At 38.3% G+C, this 14,478-nt stretch overlaps 1 protein-coding gene across 1 annotated transcript; it reads left to right on the top strand.

Annotated features, from left to right (window-relative positions):
* The first annotated feature begins 351 nt into the window (after positions 1-351).
* LOC130455004 (neprilysin) lies at positions 352-3,515 on the top strand. The gene has a single exon (XM_056802013.1). The coding sequence runs from the start codon at positions 562-564 to the stop codon at positions 2,812-2,814; it is 2,253 nt and encodes a 750-aa protein (XP_056657991.1). The 5' UTR covers positions 352-561; the 3' UTR covers positions 2,815-3,515.
* The last annotated feature ends 10,963 nt before the right edge of the window (positions 3,516-14,478 follow it).

The raw sequence follows: 14,478 nt of genomic DNA, 5'->3' as shown, positions 1-14,478 counted from the left end.
AACCATTTGTTACCTCCTGGGCTTTTAAGTTCATCAGATTTTTTCTTCTTCTCTTCCATTCACCAGATGTCTTGGTGTGTGACCTTTTTGATAAACTTCTGGACCACAGCAATTTGTGCTATTTAAATATCAGCAAAGTGTATTTTAAATTGAGTTTTGATTAAGACAGATAGTTCAAAGCTTAGCCCTTTATACAAATACCAATTGGTACAATTCTAAGTTCTTGACTGAGAGATCGAGAAAAAGAAAAGTTAAGGATTTTCTCAAGGGCTTCTTCCTTCCTTCCTTCTTGGGCAATAAAAAGAAGAGAAATATTTGAGACTTTTTTTAAGATAAGAAAGGATGCCTACTTCTCCTCCTCCTCCTCCTCTGGTGCTGCTGCCACCACCGCCTCCTCCCGGGCTCCTGGTGCTCGGCGCTTCCCCCAGCTGCCCGCTGCTGCCAACGTGCGCACGGCTCGGGGTTCCCAGGGCAGCCCTGGGTCTTCGCGATCTCATTGGTTGGGGATGTGTCTATTTACATCATCCTCGAACTTCTCCCAGATCCGACTGACTTTAGGTTATGGGCAGATCCGAAAGCCAGATGGATATAACTGAAATCAACAGCCCCAAGCCAAAGCCGAAGCATCGATGGAGCTCGCTGGAGCTCAGTCTGTCGGTCCTCGTGCTTCTGCTCACCATCATAGCCATCACCATGATCGTTCTGTATGCGACCTATGACGATGGAATTTGCAAATCAGCAGATTGCATAAAATCAGCTGCTCGGCTGATTCAGAACATGGATGACAACATCAACCCTTGTACAGACTTTTTCAAATATGCCTGTGGAGGCTGGTTAAAGCGGAATGTCATTCCAGAGACCAGCTCACGTTACAGTAACTTTGACATTTTAAGAGATGAACTAGAAGTCGTTCTGAAAGATGTTCTCCAGGAGCCCAAAACCGAAGATATAGTAGCAGTACAGAAAGCCAAAACATTGTACAGATCCTGTATTAATGAATCTGCCATTGACAGCAGAGGTGGTGAACCATTGCTCAAACTCTTGCCAGAGATCCAGGATTGGCCAGTTACAATGGACAACTGGGAAACAGTATATGGTACTTCTTGGACAGCTGAAAAATCCATTGCAGATTTGAACTCTAAATTTGGGAAAAAAGTCCTGATCAATTTTTTTGTTGGCACAGATGATAAGAACTCCACAAATCATATTATTCATATTGATCAGCCTCGACTTGGCCTGCCATCACGTGACTACTATGAATGCACCGGCATATATAAGGAGGCCTGCACAGCATATGTGGATTTCATGATCGCTGTGGCTAAACTGATCCGGCAGGATAAAGGACTGACAATTAACGACACCCATATTACCCAGGAAATGAATCGAGTCATGGAGTTGGAAAAAGAGATTGCCAACGCCACAGCTAAACCTGAAGACCGGAATGACCCAATGCTCCTCTATAATAAAATGACCCTAGCCCACATCCAAAACACCTATACATTAGAGATCAATGGACAGCCGTTCAACTGGGCAAATTACACAAATACAATCATGTCAACTGTGAAAATTAGTGTTGCAAATGAGGAAGATGTGATTGTGTATGCTCCCGAATATTTAACCAAACTTAAGTTCATTCTTACCAAATATTCTGCCAGAGATCTTCAAAATTTTATGTCCTGGCGGCTCATTATGGATCTCGTAAGCAGCCTCAGCCGAAACTACAAGGAGTCGAGAAATGCTTTCCGGAAGGCTCTTTATGGCACAACATCTGAAACAGCCACTTGGCGACGTTGTACTAATTATGTCAATGGGAACATGGAAAATGCTGTTGGACGGCTTTACGTAGAAGCAGCATTTGCTGGCAACAGTAAACATGTGGTAGAAGATCTGATTGCACAGATTCGAGAAGTTTTCATTAAGACTTTAGACGACCTCACTTGGATGGATGCAGAGACCAAAAAGAAAGCTGAAGATAAGGCGATGGCAATTAAGGAAAGGATTGGATATCCTGATGACATCATTACAAATGAAGAAAAATTGAACAAAGAGTACAGCGAATTGAATTACAAAGAGGAAGAATACTTTGAGAATATCCTGAAAAACCTGATGTTTGCGCAAAACAAGCAGCTCAAAAAGCTTCGAGAAAAGGTGGACAAGGAAGAGTGGATAAGTGGGGCAGCTGTGGTCAACGCTTTTTATTCTTCAGGACGAAACCAGATCGTTTTCCCAGCTGGAATCCTACAGCCTCCCTTCTTCAGTGCACAACAGCCCAGCTCCTTGAACTATGGTGGGATTGGCATGGTGATAGGACATGAAATCACACATGGCTTTGATGACAATGGTAGAAACTTCAATAAGGATGGGGATCTTGTTGATTGGTGGACTCAAGAATCAGCCAACAATTTCAAAGAACAGTCTCAATGTATGGTATACCAATATGGAAACTTTTCGTGGGACTTAGCAGGTGGACAACATCTCAATGGAATCAACACTCTGGGTGAAAACATTGCTGACAATGGAGGCATTGGGCAAGCATACAGGGCCTATCAGAATTTTGTGAAAAAGAACGGAAAAGAGAAGTTACTTCCTGGCCTTAACCTCAACCACAAACAGCTGTTCTTCTTGAACTTTGCTCAGGTATGGTGCGGGACATACAGGCCAGAATATGCTGTCAACTCCATCAAAACCGATGTTCACAGTCCAGGCAATTTCAGGATCATAGGAACTTTGCAGAACTCCCCAGAGTTTTCAGAAGCCTTTAACTGTCGCAAGAATGATTATATGAATCCAGAAAAGAAGTGTCGTGTGTGGTGATGCTAGAAAGAAGTAGCAAAGGCCAAGGACAGATGGACTTCCATGGACAGCAGAAAAAAATCTGGAACTTTCTACCACAGGAAAAAAATATGCACCAAACTCACTGTAATTATAAGAGGATGTTTGAGAGGGGGGATGCTTCAAGGTATTCATTTCAGGTTAAGAAAAGTGACGGTGCAGCCAAAATTGTATGTGAGCTGCTCAAGAAAGGGTGAAGGAGAGCCCAGTTTGCTATCCACTAAACCTATCACAACTGTGTACATAATGCTTTACTCTTAAATGGTGGCTTCAGGTTAATGTCTGTTTCCCATTTGGTCAGTGGAATGAATATTCTCACTTGGAAACAGGTTTCATCGCCTATGAATGTAGATGGATATTTTTAATCAAAGGGAGGAAGAAAATATCAAAGAATAGAGTGGGAAAACAGCTGTGTAATGAGGACACAACAGTTGGAAACCAGAGAATAGGTGTGGTCTGCCACCTCTATCAATGGAAAGTATTGGATTTTTCTTTCTTCCTGATCCATCTATGCCCTCACCTAGACCCCTTCAAAGTGTTCTTAGAAGAATGGGGATTTGGGGCTTGAAGTCATTTTGAAAAGAAGTCATTATCCTGTAATCACTTTTTTCTCATTCCAAGGCAATTAATTTGTCATAATCATGTTCAATAAAGAAAGGAAAATTAAAAAAAAAAAAAAGAAAGGATGCCTAAATCTTCAAAAGTCTAGAAGGCAAATTCATTCAACTTTCATTTAAATTTTTTTCTTTATAACTTCAGCATTCTTTATGGAAAAGATCTCAGTCATTACAAGTGTGTAATGTCAACAGCCCAAATAGTTTTATATTAACTTGACAAGAGGACACGGAAGCTTATTGCTATGAGATGGAACTGCTTCTTTTTTTATCTTATTCCAACAAAGCACTCCAAGATCACAATATTTGATTCAGGTAGTTCTTTCATTGAATATCTCTCTCAACAGTCTGCCAAAGCCCAGCTCAAGAATTCTAGGCTAAAAGAGTCTAGCAGTCATTTTTTTAAAAAAATATATTTTATTTGATCAATTCCAAGCATTATTCATTAAAGACATAGATCATTTTCTTTTCCTCCCCCCCACCCCCCATAGCTGACGCGTAAGTCCACTGGGCATTAGATGTTTTCTTGATTTGAACCCATTGCTTTGTTGATAATATTTGCATTAGAGTGTTCATTTAGAGTCTCTCCTCTGTCATGTCCCCTCAACCGCTGTATTCAGGCAGTTGCTTTTCCTTGGTGTTTCCACTCCCATAGTTTATCCTTTGCTTATGAATAGTGTTTTTTTCTCCTGGATCCCTGCAGATTGTTCAGGGACATTACACTGCCACTAATGGAGAAGTCCATTACGTTCGATTATACCACAGTGTATTAGTCTCTGTGTACAATGTTCTCCTGGTTCTGCTCCTCTCGCTCTGCATCACTTCCTGGAGGTTGTTCCAGTCTCCATGGAATTCCTCCACTTTATTATTCCTTTGAGCACAATAGTATTCCATCACCAACATATACCACAATTTGCTCAGCCATTCCCCAATTGATGGGCATCCCCTCGTTTTCCAGTTTTTGGCCACCACAAAGAGCACAGCTATGAATATTTTTGTACAAGTCTTTTTGTCCATTATCTCTTTGGGGTACAAACCCAGCAGTGCTATGGCTGGAACAAAGGGTAGATATTCTTTTGTCGCCCTTTGGGCATAGTTCCAAATTGCCCTCCAGAATGGTTGGATCAGTTCACAACTACACCAGCAATGAATTAATGTCCCTACTTTGCCACATCCCCTCCAGCATTCATTACTTTCCTTTGCTGTTATGTTAGCCAATCTGCTAGGTGTGAGGTGATACCTCAGAGTTGTTTTGATTTGCATCTCTCTGATTATAAGAGATTTAGAACACTTCTTCATGTGCTTGTTAATAGTTTTGATTTCTTTATCTGAGAACTGCCTATCCATGTCCCTTGCCCATTTATCAATTGGAGAATGGCTTGATTTTTTGTACAATTGATTTAGCTCTTTATAAATATGAGTAATTAAACCTTTGTCAGAGGTTTCTATGAAGATTTTTTCCCAATTTGTTGTTTCCCTTCTGATTTTAGTTACATTGGTTTTGTTTGTACAAAAGCTTTTTAGTTTGATGTAGTCAAAATTATTTATTTTACATTTTGTGATTCTTTCTATATCTTGCTTGGTTTTAAAGCCTTTCCCCTCCCAAAGGTCTGACATGTATACTATTCTGTGTTTACCCAATTTACTTATGGTTCCTTCTTTATGTTTAAGTCACTCACCCATTTTGAATTTATCTTGGTGTAGGGTGTGAGGTGTTGATCTATTCCTAGTCTCTCCCACACTGTCTTCCAATTTTCCCAACAGTTTTTATCGAGTAGTGGATTTTTGTCCCAAAAGCTGGGATCTTTGGGTTTATCGTATACTATCTTGCTGAGGTCACTTTCCCCCAGTCTATTCCACTGATCTTCCTTTCTGTTTCTTAGCTAGTACCAAATTGTTTTGATGACTGCTGCTTTGTAATATAGTTTTAGGTCAGGGATTGCAAGGCCCCCATCATATGTGTTTTTTTTTTTCATTATTTCCCTGGATATCCTTGATCTTTTGTTCTTCCAAATGAACTTTGTTATGTTTTTTTCTAAATCAGTGAAGAAGTATTTTGGTAGTTCAATGGGTATGGCACTAAATAGATAAATAAGTTTGGGTAGGATGGTCATTTTTATTTTATTGGCTCGTCCTATCCATGAGCAGTTAATGTTTTTCCATTTGCTCAAGTCTAGTTTTAGTTGTGTGGCGAGTGTTTTGTAGTTGTGTTCATATAGTTCCTGTGTTTGTCTTGGGAGGTAGATTCCTAGGTATTTTATTTTATCTAAGGTGATTTTGAATGGGATTTCTCTTTCTAGTTCTTGCTGCTGAGCTGTGTTGGAGATATATAGAAAAGCTGATGATTTATGTGGGTTTATTTTGTATCCTGCAACTTTGCTAAAGTTGTTGATTATTTCAATTAGCTTTTTGGTTGAATTTCTAGGATTCTTTAAGTAGACCATCATGTCATCCGCAAAGAGTGATAACTTGGTCTCCTCCTTGCCTATTTTGATGCCTTCAATTCCTTTATCTTCTCTAATTGCTACTGCTAGTGTTTCTAGTACAATGTCAAATAGTAGCAGTGATAATGGGCATCCTTGTTTCACTCCTGATCTTATTGGGAATGCATCTAGTTTATCCCCATTGCAGATGATATTAGCTGATGGTTTTAGATATATACTGTTTATTATTTTTAGGAATGACCCTTCTATTCCTATGCTTTCTAGTGTTTTTAATAGGAATGGGTGTTGTATTTTATCAAAGGCTTTTTCTGCATCTATTGAGATAATCATGTGGTTCTTGCTAGTTTGCTTGTTGATGTAGTCAATTATGTGGATGGTTTTCCTAATGTTGAACCAGCCCTGCATCCCTGGTATGAATCCTACTTGATCATGGCGAATGATCCTTCTGATCACTTGCTGGAGTCTTTTTGCTAGTATCCTATTTAAGATTTTTGCATCTATATTCATTAGGGAGATTGGCCTATCGTTTTCTTTCTCTGTTTTTGACCTGCCTGGTTTTGGAATCAGTACCATGTTTGTGTCGTAAAAGGAGTTTGGTAGAACTCCCTCTTTGCTTATTATGTCAAATAGTTTGTATAGTATTGGGATGAACTGTTCTCTGAATGTTTGATAGAATTCACTGGTGAATCCATCAGGCCCTGGGGATTTTTTCTTAGGAAGTTCTTTGATGGCTTGTTGGATTTCATTTTCTGATATGGGATTATTTAAGAATTCTATTTCCTCTTCTGTTAGTCTAGGCAGTTTGTGTTTTTGTATATATTCATCCATTTCTCCTAAATTGGTGTATTTATTGCCATATAATTGGGCAAAGTAATTTCTAATGATTGCCTTAATTTCCTCTTCATTGGAGGTGCTGTCCCCCTTTTCATCTTTAATGCGGTTAATTTGCTTTTCTTCCTTCCTTTTTTTAATTAGATTGACCAGTACTTTGTCTATTTTGTTTGTTTTTTCAAAGTACCAGATTCTTGTCTTATTTATTAAATCAATAGTTCTATCACTTTCGATTTTATTAATTTCTCCCTTAATTTTTAGGATTTCTAGTTTGGTTTTCTGCTGGGGGTCTAGCAGTCATTTTGATGGTTCTAAGAAGAAAGCTGTCTTCATATGCTTCCTAGAGAAGCTCTAGTGACCCCACATGGAAAGGTCTATTTGTTGGGGGCAGCTCCCCACAGGCTTATCCTGGATGCTAGCTGCAACAGCTACATGTGTCACTAATTTCAATTAATTACAATCTTCCTCCTGCCCCTTTGAATCCATAATTTGGGTGGCTAAGATACTTAATTGTTACAAATGGCAGTGGCATTCCAATAATTGGTTAGTCTGGTTCAGAAGATAAATCCAATAAACTATATGGTTATTGACTAGATCAGCTCCAAGGATATATATAAATGAAGCCTTTTCTTTGAGAAGGAGCCTAGGGAACTCTTTTATTCCCCACTTTCACTTGTTGTCTACTAACTTTCTACTAATTTTCCAACAACTGGTAGTATATATTCCTATTGCAATCTTCCTTCAAGATCAAGATTGGGGTTTAATTACCTTATCCATGAAGTCTTCCCTGATCCCTCCAGGTGAAAATGATCTTACTATCCTCAATTTCTCCTTTGTCCCAATATATGTTGTATTACACACATTTATGCATATTCCCTATTGTACCTATTTAACTGCAAGCTTCTTAAGGATAGGGATTATATCTTTTTTAATATTTAACTCCCAACAGGTATCACAGTGTATTGTACACTATAGGTGACTAAAATTTATCAAGTGATTAAATGAAGGACTCCTGGTTTCTCTGACTTCCTTCAAGAGTCAGGTCAAATCTTATTTTCTGCAAGAGTACTTTCCTCATTACGCTTCCTCAGCTCTTTTGTCCTGTGCCCTCACTTCTTTCTGAGAGGACTTCTCAGTGATGAGATATGTCTATCTAGTCATCTACCCATCTACCTGTCCATACATCTATCCTATTCTGAGTGCATTTTGACTTCTCTGTTGCTGAAAATTTTTTTCAAGGTTAGGCATTTCTTTGTCTTTTGCTCATTGACTGGGACTTTTTAGAGACTTTGCCTATATGTTGAAGCTCAGCTCCACTCCTGAAAAAAAAAAGTGATACCCTGAACTTGTATTGCATTCTATTCCAGTGCCTGCAATCAGCTCTTCCATCTAGTAGATCACAGAGTGAGCGTTGATGGGGAGAGCTACAGTCTGCCAAGGGGAGACATGCAGCTCTTCAGTCTAGTTGATGCTTCAGCTGGATTGTGTTGGGTTCTGCCCCCTCCCACCATGGGTGGACCTTCATGGGCTGTCCTCTTTTCTCTGAAGTTTGTATTGGACCTTACCTGTGTTCCACCCTGGCTTATGGATCCAATTTTCCCGCCCACCTTAGCAAGATGACCCATCTTGCTTTCTCTCCACATTGACTTGGACTTGGGGCACTGCATCACTATATCTTCTGTTGGTTCTGCTGATCCAAAATTCATTTTGAGGTGTTTCCCCCCTCTTTTGTGGCTTTCTGAAGATGGCTTAGGCAAGCTGAAGGTGTTCCTTACTCTGCCATCTTGGCTTCCAAAAGTGGGAGTTTATCTAGATCCTATTTGAGCAGAGAGTTGCTTCTATACTGTCTCCCCTTTCTGGAATTTACTGCTTTTGCTTTTCTTTGTAGTCCCAGTACTTTTTACAACATCTAGAAAATAGTAAATACTTAATAAATCCTTGTTGCCTGACCAAGTGAACAAATAAATTAATGAATGAATGAATGTAGAAGGCGTTCTGGATCAAGCACGATCTGTCCTGGACATCCCTTCCAACTCTGTTATTTTGTTTTATATACCTATTACATGCATGTGAAAAGAACCGCAAAGCTGACCAAAGGCAATTTTTTCTTACTTTCAATTTTGCTTAGGTTAGATGAACATGAACATTTTTGCAGTCTTTCCATTTCTTTTCATTTTTCTACATCCCAGATACTGCAATATTTAAAGATTGTAGACAACATAGAGGGATAATTAAATTTAATAATATATCTAGTCACTGAATTTATGGAACATTTTTCATTGCAATATTATAGGGGTACCATAAATCAGAAAATTCACATTGGGCAAATGAGCAAAGTGAAATAAATACCCAAGCAACTGAACATTTTTAATATTCAGACTTCTGTAGTCTATTAGCACAAGGTCTTTTACATTTCCTACAAGGATATAGCCACAAGAGTTTATGACTCAGGCTTTAAAGTTGGGAGTTTGAGCTGGTAATATATCAATAGGTTTGCCTGTCCAGTTGAGTAATCATCTCTAAATATCGAATTTATTCCAAGAAAAATGGGAAGAAAAAATGGAGAAATGAAAAATTGCCTTTATTAATCAATAGTTTCCAGAGGGCAATATTTCAGCTCTTGCTTGGTTACTGATAATTAGTATGCAGATTGTAAGCTCCTTCAGGACACAGACTATCTCCCCTTGCACTACAAGATGCTTTGTAATATAGAAGGCATTCAATAAATGTTTGTCGAGTTCTTGTGTTTTCATTAATAAAAATGCTGAAGACTAGAGAACATAAAATCTGATCTGGCACCATTGAGATGAAAAAAATGTTGTCCCTTCCATGCTGAATTCCACAGTACATACCCAGGGACAGTTTATGGCCTTATATATAAAAAGAATAACTCATAAGTCTTAAGCATTTTAGCAACTGCAAGTTGTTCTCCTTTTCCCCAACTATCTTGTTTAGACCTGGCTCCTTCTCTGGCCTGATTTGAAATTTCTCCCCTTTTCTAAAATGTTAGAGAATAAAAATACTGGTCCAGAAGGCTATAGTTAAAACTTGCATCTGCCCAGAGGTGCTACTGTTTCCACATTAGCATAGATTAATTGAACAGTTCTGCTATTTAGAACCTTGGATCTTAAAGAAATGAGCCATGGTGCAAATAAATATGCTCTAGGATATTCTGGCAAGGATGCTGGAACTTACAAGAGCTGATTGTTAAATGTCTAAAGCGAGCATTTACATCTTGGAAATACACAGATTCAGACTTAATTTATTGTTTTATTGATTATCTATCTTTAAGAGGGTAATGGGAAAAAATTAAACTTTAAAGTATATCCTGTGTACTTTTTTTCCTGGGGAGCTAGTTGTTAAACATTTACCAAGATAACACTTCTAGGGCTTGGAGGAAATGGGTAGTGAAACCAGACGCAGCATGAAGAATGAAAATTGGAGGATCAAGTAAAGGATATTGAAAAGGGAAGGCCAGGATAACCAATTTCAAAATTTTATCAGGATTCATCCCTTCTAAATATTGATTAAATTCTCCCATATGTGAAATAATGACATCAAAAGCAAGCCTCAAGTTCTCCCAGATATTCCAGAAATAGTGAATTCAAGACTGCCTACTCCATTCCATTCTCCACTCACCTGTCTGATTGATTTTCTAAAGTCTTGATCTGAACATGTCACATTCCTCTTCTAGCTTTCCTACCCATCAACTCATGGCCCCCCATTACCTTAAAAATAAAATATAAAATCCAGTTTGACTTTTAAAGATCTTCCTAAAGATCTGGTCTCTTCTCACATTTCCAGCATTTTTTTACACGTTATTCTCCTCTGAAATCCAATGAAAATGGATTCCTTATTGTTCCTCACCTGAGACAACCCATCAACTGTATATTGTCATTGATTGTTCCCTCCTCCTTTATGCCTGGAATTTTTTCCCTTCTCATCTCCTTCTCCTGGATTCTCTGTCTTCCCTTAAGTCTTGGATAAAATTTTGCCTTTTGCAAAAATCCTTTCTTAATTTTTTTTAATGGCAATTGGTTTTTCTCTGTTGATTATCTCCAATTTATCCTGAAAATATATTATTTGTACTTTGTTATTTAGAGGTTGTCTCCTCTATAAGACTATGAGCTCCTTGACAATAGGGACAGGTTTGGGCTTCTTTGTATCCCTAGCACTTAGCACAATGCCTGAAACACAATAGATGTTAAGTAAATGCTTGTTGAATTATTCTTGAATCCTTCATTTGTCCTCACAGAGAAATGTGTACATTTTCTGCAAAAGATAAATTTGAAAAATCATCCAGTTTTAATTTGTATTTATATGATTCAGCAGAATTTCTCTGATACTCAGTTTTTTCATCTGCCAAATAAGAAGGTTGGATCAGATGATCTCTAAGGTTCCTTCCAGTTCAAAATAAGCTGTAACATGCTCAGCAGGCACATTCCAATAAAACCATATCAGCAGAAGACAAGCTAAACCAGGTCATGGGTAAGGAGGATGACTACCCCAAGAAGATGAAGTCTTTCTCTGGCAGAATGGAGCAATGAGAACAATTTGTTCCAACAGTCATGGAGGTAGATGAAATAGGCGCTGTGGAGCACCTAGAGCTTGGTCAGACATTGAAGATGCCAGTTATATACCCAATTTCAAGCCGTCACCAGTTGTCCTGACTTTTGTTTGGACTTTGATGATTCTAGAAGAGAGAATAAGGCTAGTGACTTTGTGCAACTCTATCTCACTTAAATTCAGTTCCTGTAATGAGTTAAGACATCACCTCACATCATCATTGGTCCTCTTTGAAAATGAAGGATGAACAACAACAAATGATTCTATTATCCTATTTTTCTAAAACCCACCTTTACTAATCAAGTTTTCCTGAATGTATGAAACTAAAATCTTCTCCTTCTACCTCAATCTAGAGATAGAGTAGGAACTTCTTTTAAAGGTTTTTGTATGAATTAAATAAATGCTGCCTGTCCCCATTTGCAACAATCTTCCAAACCTCTCTCTAATTGTTGTCTTTTAGAACAGAGGCATCACACTTGTGACTCATGCAACCCATAATATTCCCATATGTGGTCCAAACCAGACTGACATGTTACTAGGAAATATTTACCAAAATTACTTAAAATGTAATAGAGTCTAGATAATATTAACATGTGGTTTTTAAGTCAACATGTAGCTCACTGGGACCTTTATGTATAGTTTAGCAGCCCCTGATTCTATTTAACAGTCGACTTTGTTTAACCACTGCCTTAGAGTGGCATTCTATAAAAGAAACTCAAGCAGCCAGGTGTTTTAGTGAATAGAGAGCCAGGCCCAGAGACAAGAAGGTCATGGGTTCAACTCTTACCTCAGACATTTCCTAGCTGTATGACATTGGGCAAGTCCCTTAACCCCAATTGCCTAGCCCTTACTGCTCTTCTGCCTTGGAATTGATACATAATGTTGATTCTAAGACAGAAGGTAAAGTTTTTTTTTTTTTTTTAGAAAAGATTAAAAAAAGAGAAACTCCTTTAGTGGAAATAGCAATTCTTTAATCTATTATCTTCTTTCTACCCCTTGATAGGGAAAAGTTTCATCCATTTCAATATGATCCTGACTTTTCTTTTATTCCACAGCAATGTAGCAAAATAATAATGTTGATCTAGCTAAACCCATCTCCAGTCACTATTTCTCACTCCTCTCTGAGCCAAAAGGATCCATTTCTACACACATAGACACACACAAACACATAGACACACACACACACACTCATGTTCTGGAACCTATTGGTCTTCTTGTTGGAAAAATAATTAAGAAATTCTTGGCTAAGGCAAAGCACGATGCTTCTATTTTTGGTGGCTCAAACTTTCTATTTTTAGGAACCTTTGCCTATCCTGATCAAATTCCCATTTGCTCCTTTCCCTCTTCTGGAATCTTGTGCTACTTACTGATCTCAACCAAAAAAAAAAAAAAAGAATATTTAGGGAGCATCTAATATTGCAAGAAACACACTTATGTGCAGCTAGGTTTTCTTGACTACTGACTACTGGCTTCTGAGTTATAATAATTACATATGGGCATTTTCATAGTTGGTTCATAGTTCTCATCCTACACACCCACCTCATATTCTATGTTATGCAGGATCTGGGTTTGAAGTTTACAGGGCCATTCTTTAATCATGGGGGAAACAGAGGGAGAAGATAGAAGATTTGCCTTTTATTGAAATTTTGGGTTGAATTGAATACAAAACTTGCTGTTTTTAACTAAATTCTGTAGGATTTACTGATTCTCCTCAACCAAACACAATGTATATCCTGAGTGGCTAAATTTACTTTCATCTAATGACTCAAAAATACCTACTCTTTCTTTGACAGATTGTTGCCATCCAGTTTATGCTTTGATTGACTCAATAGCAAGGTAGAGATTTTATTGATGCCTAGTCCAACTCTCTGATTGAGCAATTTAACTGAAAAGCCTGGATTATCTGGAATTGAGGTAGGTGTGTAGAGCCAATTCCTCTGAAAACGATGAGGCCCAGAGAGTTAAAATGATTTGTCTGATGTCACAAAGATAGTAAATGTCAGAGCTTGGGTTCAAAGGAACAGTAGAAGATCATAGGATCATGATTTGAGAGCTGGAAGGGATCTTTTTATTCATCTGCCTTATTTGACAAATAAGGAAACTGAGGTCCAGGGAAGTTAGATTATTTCTCCAAAATCACACAAGTACTGTCCAAACAGGGATTCGAATACAGATCCTTTAAATCCAAACAGAGCATTCTTTCTACCTTCCAGTCCTAATTCCTGTCTGGTGACCACCACTCTACCACTGTTTATTTTAGACAAGATATTATTCCCCCAAGTTTCCACTAATTGATCCCTCTAGTGGCCCAGAAGGATTAATGCAGCTTACAAAAGGAAAATTTGGGGAAATGAGTTTCCTTTAATATGTGGAAGCTCCCATGATCTCTCTTGTGTGCCTCTTCCTTGTGTGAGAGCAGGTGGTATAGTAACTCTCCCCCAGCTTTTGGAACTTGGAATTTCACATAATCAGAAAAACTGGTTATTCAGTGATAAGGCGACACAAAGCAGGTCTGACTCAGTGAGCCCAGTTTAATTTGTTTCCCAAGTAAATACCATGGATGCCATGAAATGATTTGCCTTGAAAAATCTCCTGCTCTACAGGGGAAATAAGGTGGAGCCTTTTTTAAAAATTATTACTCTTTTTGGTTGTCAGGGGCTCCCATTAATTTTGTCTGCAATTGGCAGCAAAGTGAAGGAAGATATATGAGGATGAATTATTGATTTACACTTGAGCTCTGATTAGAACATGTTTGCAGCTCATTCCTGAGCAACTCTGTTATCTTTAAAGCAATAAAAACAAAAATCCGTTTAATTTATCTCTTCAGCTTAGCCCCCTTTATGATAGATGGTATTGGTAAAACGAGCAAGCACCCATACATTATACCCAAATGAACAGTCACAATTGAACAGCTTTTTCCCTATATTATCACAATTTAGAAATGGCGACATTCAGTAATGATGTTTCAGCGAATATGAACACGGCTTGCTAACGGTTTATTAATGCAATAACCCTCGTGATCCAGAAAGGGAAAAAAAAATAAAACGTTGAAACTGATGGAGGGATACATTGGTTCAATTCAAGTCTCTTCCCTGCGTTAATGGCTTTGACTTTTTATTCTCTCCCTCTGCAATACCGCTTCCCCGACCCTGAGCTCTTGAGCTCTGATGTGGTATCTCCTCGCATTCGGT

This window comes from Monodelphis domestica, chromosome 6 (assembly GCF_027887165.1).
Source record: "Monodelphis domestica isolate mMonDom1 chromosome 6, mMonDom1.pri, whole genome shotgun sequence".
Classification (NCBI taxonomy): Eukaryota; Metazoa; Chordata; class Mammalia; order Didelphimorphia; family Didelphidae; genus Monodelphis; species Monodelphis domestica.
The sequence above is the reverse complement of the archived record's forward strand: the minus strand, read 5'-3'. Positions and strand labels throughout refer to the sequence as shown.